At 43.5% G+C, this 7,746-nt stretch overlaps 1 protein-coding gene across 1 annotated transcript in view; it reads left to right on the top strand.

Moving 5' to 3' along the window:
* Positions 1 to 4,851, top strand: part of LOC103924213 (pulmonary surfactant-associated protein A-like) — an 8,881-nt gene extending 4,030 nt beyond the window's left edge. The window contains 2 exon segments of the mRNA XM_009332700.1: positions 4,377 to 4,493; positions 4,827 to 4,851. Of these exon segments, the coding sequence (XP_009330975.1) occupies positions 4,377 to 4,493; positions 4,827 to 4,851 (142 nt within the window).
* The last annotated feature ends 2,895 nt before the right edge of the window (positions 4,852 to 7,746 follow it).

Here is a 7,746-nt window from a genome sequence, read left to right as displayed (position 1 = left end):
CGGCACTTGGAATGACAAAAAGTGCAACCAGAATCGCCTCATCGTCTGTCAGTTTTAGTGCTTCCCCCTGCTGCTGTCTGGCAGGCTCCCTGGAATACGCTTTCCTAGCCTTGTCTCTTAATTTGTAGCTAGTGAACTCAGATAATGCAGCAGGAAAAATACAAGTCATTCTTCCCCAGCCTGATTTGTCTTTTAAACAAGTGCCAGCCATAAAGAGGAAATTGCTTCTCACGAGAGCGGTGGCCATTTTGTCTGTTCTGTTACTCGTTGCCCACTGAGTTTCTTGATGGCCCTGCCTATGGGTTCCCACTGCTCTGTTAACCTGCTGACTTACTACAACAAGAGCAAAAAGCAGACTTCTTGGGCACATACCTAAAGTGACTTGTGGCCACAAGGTCTTCCAGCACCCCTTTCTCCGTGAGCCTCTAAGTTTTGCGTATTTTGATCCTTTCTATAAGTTTCCCTTACCGAACCTACCCGTACGGACACTCCTGCTACCACTGCTGTTGCTCAGCCTGTGTTTCTCTGGCCATCTTCACCCATAAGAGATCCCCTGAAAGAAGAAATAAGTAGTGCTGCTAGGGTGACGCAGAGCTACGAGCACAAGGGGGACTCACCTACCTTACATTTCCCATGGGAAAGCTTTAGTCAGCAGGTCTTTAACCTTCATATACCTGAAAAGTGATGGCCAGAAGCCACCTGTCCTGAGCCCCTCCAGCAACTCCTGATCTCTTTCCTGCCTCAAAGCGGTAGCAGCACAAGAAGCCCGAGGTCCCATGCCACGTGGGATGCGTGTGGAAGAAAACACGCAAGAGCTGAGATGTTACAGTGCCCGTGTGGTTTGGGGAGATCAGTAAAGCCATGGCAAGGTCAATTTTTTTGAGCTAGAGAGATTCAGATACAGCTAATTTGTGGGCACCATAGAGCTGCTTGGCAAAACCCGATGGGGATTTCCATGGGGCTAAGCTTAGTGGATGCCTACATTTCTGAAGGAGCCTATATTCTGCTCTCATTGCAGAAGCTGCTCAGAGCCTGTGCCCTCAAACTAAAGGATTGTTTAAGACAAAGCTTGCTGAACAACTTTGTTACGGGGGTCCAGTCACCCCCTGAAGTTAGATTCCCAAGGTTAGATGCACAGTTGTGCAGTGCAAGAGGCACATCCAGAGACGTCTATGATTTTTTTTCCTTCCTCTGGGGCAGTTGAAGTCAACCTAGCTTAGGCAATGAAGGCTCCGCATAAGCTCTGTGACATGGTACAAAGGCTGGTTGCACATCCAGGCATGCTGCCATATGCACCAAGCCAAATGCCTGGCTATCAGTAACACTCACTCACACGAGCTTTGTCAGTTCCAGCCTGGTCATGCAGAGCTGAGCAGGGAAACATCCAGCTCTAGAGCCAGACCAGCTGCTCTCACCCTCTGGGAGACAGAACAGTCAAACTATGAAGGTACTTGGGGAGGGAAGGTATGCTCACAGCTGGTACGAATGTGGGGGGCCAGCTAAGAGGCTGCTTGGAGCCCCATAGCTGTGCGCATCGCTTAATTCCAGAGCGGCAACTGGCCGTGCACGACATTCCTGAGGTGGCTTAAATTCAATTACTCAAATATTTTGAGTATGTTCTCACCACCTGCTCTATGACAAGGCATGGATCTTCCTGGCCTCCATTCAGCCCTCTGCTTGATGTCATGGCCTGTGAATCATTCTTGCTATTATTGTCTGCAAACTAAGCAATTTATCTTACAGGTATTTACTTAAGATGATTGATGCGACAGGACTAACATCGAACCAAGACACTTTTCTGCTTGAAGAATTTGGTGCCTACAGGTGGTCTAGCTCCACAGATTACTTAATTATTCACTCCAGCAATATTAAAATCCTCCATCACAATAATGCATACTAAATAGGACCACATTTCCCTGTTCCAGGAGCCGTAAAGTTATCCCAACATATGCAAAGGGAAGAGTTTTGTGAGCAAAGTCCTCAGTTTATCCAATGCATCTGTTCAGCACGTAAGGAGATCTACAAGCTGTTAACTAACGCCCTATTTCTGGACAACTTAGCCAGAATATAAACTACTGAATCCTGTATCATGTAAGGTCTAGGTAGACCATTACGTTCTTACGTTAACCCAGTTGGAACAGTATCTAGAGGGGAAATGAGGACTCGGGAGTCCATAGACGCTGTTTCACTTTCAAACGCTATTCTTCCTCTTACTCACAAGTGTTTTACAGCTCACCAGTATCTGCCTGCACCCATCAGCTCACCCACCCAGTCTTCAGCCTTGCATGACTCCTGTTGTGAAACTAACTCTGCCACAAGCACGAGGAAACAGCGACACAGGCATCACCTCCTACAGTAGTTTTCCACTCATCGTATTCCAATAAGGTTTAGGAAGTTTACCATGGTGCTCCGCCGAGAAAGAAACTCCCCCCCCCCCCCCCAAACATTTAAAGCCATGGTAAGTTTTTATTTTATCCTGCTTATCTCCAGGTGGCTGCCTTCAGTGTCAGTCTAATGAATATGTGCCACAGCAGAAATGTTCCCGTGCCCACCCCGTGGTTGGGCATTTTCCCCTGCGGACTCCCAGGGAAGAGGGGAAAGGACTTAATGTGTTACTCCACAGCTACAGGTACTAGCCCTGTTCGGACGCTCTAGCTACTTGTGGTACTAGATGAGGACCTAAAACCTCAAATAAAGCAAGTATTTCTCACCCTGCCTGAAGTTGCTCCCTCCAGCCACCCTGCTGACAGCAGGCAGGTCTGGAAACAGCAGCCTTGGCCTGAAAAGCAGATCGGTTTGGCATTTGGGCACCTAATTTACTTCCTAAATCTGAACGAGAAGTCAGCACAGCATCATCTGATTTGTAAAAGACAGGCAGAATCCCCAAAGCAGGCAACTGTTTACTTCAAAGTTATTTTCCAAAACATTTATGAACTTATTTTAAAAGCCTAATCCACCCTATCCTAACCTTAAATACTAGCTGTGCCTTATAAGACTGCCACCGTTTGCCAGGTATTTACCAGTACTCGTGCGTGTACCGGGCCACCCGGCTTGCTGACAAGCCAAACTGCGTGATGTTCGATTTTCAGCCAATGGAGAGCACCACTTCCAAAGAGGATAGTATGACACCACCACCAGGATTAAGGTTAAAAGCTTATTAATCTTAAAAGCTAGTGAAAAACAGGATAAGCAGATTTCTTGAAAAGAAACTTAAAAAGGAACTTGATTTTGGTGAGATCAATGAAATAGTGTCAAATACCAAAAGAGATGGAAGTCGCATGTCAGTTTGGGGGGGAAAGCGTTACCGATTCCGCTTTGTACAATGGAAAACATTTTTTCCCCAAACAAACGTTCAGAAAATTGTTTAATTCTATAAAAATTACCCATCACAAAAATTATTCTTAAGTCATTATTTTCTGTAAAAATACCCCAGTTCATATTTTGTGTCTTGTAAGAGTTTAAAAAAAACTATTGCCAGTTGGGTGACTTTGAGATCTAAAGGGACATGGCTCGAAGTCTGAACTTTGGTTTCAGTAGGTGCAAACATACACCCCTTTGGATAGCTCCGTTGCCAGGCAGGTAGCTGCACAGACTTCAGTGTCCCCAACAAAGGGTTTTTAGCCCAGGCTGCAGTTTAGCCTTCGCATCTTTCCTTGTCGTCAGCCAAGTGCGAGATGCAGTACCGCGTACAGATAAGAGGGCCATTTCTCCGTGACTGTGTAGTGCCACCTCCACAACAGCATGCAGCGGAGCCAGAGCTGGCTTAGCAAAGCCTCTGAAAGGGTTTCTATGTGCTTTTTACTCCATATAACAGATACTGCAGCAGCCAGACTGTAGCTGTGATCTTTCAAATATTTAAATAAAGCTAAGCTTGCAAGTAGCAAGCGGGTTGCTGAATTTACATAATTGTAAGAGAGTTGGGTGTATGAACCCCTTGGATCTGCAATAACCTGAGGGGCATCAGCCCTCACGCTCTGAAGGCTACATGTACTACTCATTAAACAACTCAGATTCTGACTGGTGGTTATTATTATCAGATTATTCGCTTCTGAGTAAGATGATTTACAAGGAAACCCCAAGTGGTTTCCTGGCAAAAAAAAAAAGGGCCATCATTTTTCACTACAAGTGACTGTCTCCTAAAGCAGCTTGTGCATGTGTGAACAGCCAGCTATTGTTTTGCTGATCCTGAGCAAACTGCGGTCGAGGCAGAACTGCTTCATCCTTTCTTTGGAAGGATTGTGCCACTTTAAGAACATCAAGTGGGAGGTGATCCAGGCACCACTGTACAAACAAGTACCTGTGCACGCTGCCGCGCTCACCTGAGCCTCGCACAGCTGAGGGGACGCTGCCCTCACCCTCCCTGGTTTGTCTGGCAGGTTGAACGCCTTCTCCAACACGCACTCCCACTGCCTGACAGCAGAAGATGGACGCCCGGTCAAAGCGACTCGATTTTATCTGCAAGACTTACAAGACACCTTGAGGACGCTGAGAAGGTAAGAGTGGACAGGAAAGAGCTGAATGACTGCAGGACCACTCAAGCTTTAGAGAAAGCCAGAACTTATTTCAGGTAGTCAAGTTGAGAAAGAAGCAAACATTCAACTCCAATTCAACCACTTGCTGGCCTTTCTGCAAAAATAAGGGGATAGCTAAATTATTTCTAATTTGGTTACGAGGTTGTCAGCAGGGAAGGGATGAAGAAGAAAAGATAAATTACATGAATAGCAAGTCTATTTTAAGTTCACTAATATCAAAATAGTTTGCTGAATGGTTATAGAGTTATGTCTGCAAGTACACTGCGTAAGGCAATCCTTTATTTTTCTTTTCAGGTTAGCAGACCGGCAGCTCGTATAAGTTTATTCAAAGGTGTTTAAAGTCTAAATATTTCAGAACAGGAAAAGTCTGTTTGACTTACAGGTGTATACAACCTCTCTCTGCAATACATTCACGAGTCAGAAAACTAAGAGACATATGCCAGGAACTCTGAGATAACACATAAAGCCACTTATTAGATAAAACACAAAAATCAGAATTTACATGTCCAGAAAAAGTGGTTTATGTATACTTTAAACAACAGCAGAGAAACACTTCTGTTGCATTTTAACTTTCATCGTAGTCACCCGCTTACTTGGGAAGGGAGGTGAAACATACTGTAACTAAAGGCACGATCAGCAAAATCCCAGCAGTGTGCTATACTACTTTTGCATTATTAAATACGCTCAGTCTTCATCAGACCTTTCTAACATCTTCTCCCAATTTTTAGACATCTGATTTCTGCACCCAAACTTCATATTGTTTTTAAAGTTCTTTAAGCTAGATTTGCATCCTGTAGTGGCTTTACTCACAGAAAGTACACAGGTTTTACTTAAAAGTAATCAGACTAAACTACAGCATGCTTTCTAAAGGCTGAAATCCTTTTAAAAACAAATACTGAAATATTTATGATTAGCGCTTTACTCAGTTGTTACTTGTAGAGGAGACATTTATAATACAAGCAAATTCAGTGATATTTCTTTTAATATTTTATGATTCTGAGCATTTTCATAACACTCTCTTGGTTTGAAAGGTTTGGCTCTCTAGGGATCAAAGCAGTGTTACTAGATCTTTCTGAGGCTTTACATAGTTGAAATACAGCCTTTTCTCTAAGGTACTCAACTCATCAACTTGATTTCTGGTTTCTAAGGAGTTTTAAGCGACACTTAACTTGCAGTAGTAGTTAACTCTTGATCACCCTCATTTTGAGTCAATTACTGCGCAAGAAATCCAGTTCTTGGAACTTTACACATTCCTATCGTTTGCTGCCTCTGCTTATAACATCCAGTCACCGAAGTGGCATAGGAATTCACCTTTCTGCAGTTGCACGCTGTTACAAGGCACACCATGGACATCGCAGCAGTGATGACCTCTTCAGAAAACTAGTCTAGGCATGTGTATTCATCTTTAAATATTAATAGGAAGTTGGCAGTTTTGTTAGAACAAGTACACAGTAACACTTGTTTTCCCCACTTGAAGGCTAAAGATTTAAATCACTGATGACTGAGTGGAACAGGAAGCAGGACAAGTTCATTGCTGTTGCTGGTTTAGCCCTTTTGAGTCGTTCTTCCGTTAAAATAAGCACATGCCTGGGAGAAGAGGTGTTCACACCTCCGCAAAACGGGAAGTGTTTTTGCAGCTCCGGCTGCGCCACAGCAACTGAGAGTTGATCTGTGTATCTAACTAGGCAGCTCACACATCTAGATAATAAAACCCCTCCCCACATAAAGAGCTATAAGCCCTGTTTTTATAAGGTACCGGAAATTCAATATCACATACCTGGTTTTATCCGATATATTTAATTAGCATATTTTAGTGGAATTGCTGACCTGCTAAAATATCAAAAATGATTGTGTAAAGAGATAACTAATATTCAGTCTTGAACACTTCAGATATATATTTTTGTTTAGTACTATTGATTGTGTTTTTTCATCCAGTCTGACTGTATTAATCTCCACCAGGAGATTAATCTCCACCAGGCAAACTAGTGATGGAGCACTGTCACTTGTTTACACAAAGGTAAGTCTGTGACCAAGGTATTCCCAAAAGTGCTAATACAACTACATTATGTAGAAGTTCTTTCGTGCCGTCTGCTCTAGCTTCAGTCTGTTACAGTAATCATGAAAATCCAAGGTTATACTGAATAGGACCCTGCCTTTGGGCACGGAGAAGGAAAAGGGAAGGATTGATTCTCGCTTAAATACTACCGAATAGTACAATGAATGGCCTAGAGCTCCTGTAGAAAACTTGTCCTGGCTGATTGGTCTTTCTTCAAGCCACAATAATTTTCTGTGATGTAGGAATAGTGCTTCTCTTCCCTCCTCCTCCTCCCCCCAACGTGGAATGTGGAAGAGGCTAAACAAATTGTGATTACTTGACAAGATACATGACAAACACCAGTGCCCTGCTACCTGCTTCAGGGTCAGCAGCAAAACCAAGCCTCCCAATAGGTGTTTCCAGCCAGGTCTTTGCAAATGATACTGCCGAGATCCATATGCCTACATTTGTCAGTATTATCTTGCCTACAAGAACGTCTGGGGTAGAACCTGATGCTGTTGCCAAGAGTTTCAGGTAACACTAGAAACAAAAAATCTTAGAGCAGGCCACCCAGCACAAAATTAAACACCGAATTCACCTGTTTGGACATTAGTCAAGGGTCTAATTTCCTTGATGTGCTTCCATAAATACTCGGACACACAAGCCTATAAGCAAGTGTCAGCCTGAGGCACCTTTACGCTTGCTTTACAAGTGTTTAGCAGCAAGGTTTTTACTCGGTAAGAAGAGCACTGAGTAGTTCACCAGTGGGGAATTTGTTCTGCTGCAGGCGCTGAGGTTCTCACCTGCCTGAAGTCATCCAACTCCAGAAATTGTTTAAGAGTCACGGGATTTACACAGAATCAGTTCTTTCCAAAAGCATGTAAATATGGGTGTAAACCTGAAATGCTGTGTTGGGGGAGACGAAGGAATTGCAGCTTTTCTGTTGGAACTGAAGATGAGGAAAGGCAAACAGTCTTTGCCCACATTTCTTGTTTGCTTCCAACTGAGTGAGTCTTTGCTCTCAGGTACTTTTTGATTGACATTAAGTGCTGTAGTTATTAATCAGACTATCCCAATAGAAACAAGAGAAAATATAACTCAACTCACTGATATGAAACAGGCCTTGCAGACTTTGATCCATTCTGCCTTTTGGTGGCTGCACTTACAAATTTACTAGGC

This window comes from Pygoscelis adeliae, unplaced genomic scaffold (assembly GCF_000699105.1).
Source record: "Pygoscelis adeliae isolate BGI_AS28 unplaced genomic scaffold, ASM69910v1 Scaffold269, whole genome shotgun sequence".
NCBI classification, from domain to species: Eukaryota; Metazoa; Chordata; class Aves; order Sphenisciformes; family Spheniscidae; genus Pygoscelis; species Pygoscelis adeliae.
The sequence above is the reverse complement of the archived record's forward strand: the minus strand, read 5'-3'. Positions and strand labels throughout refer to the sequence as shown.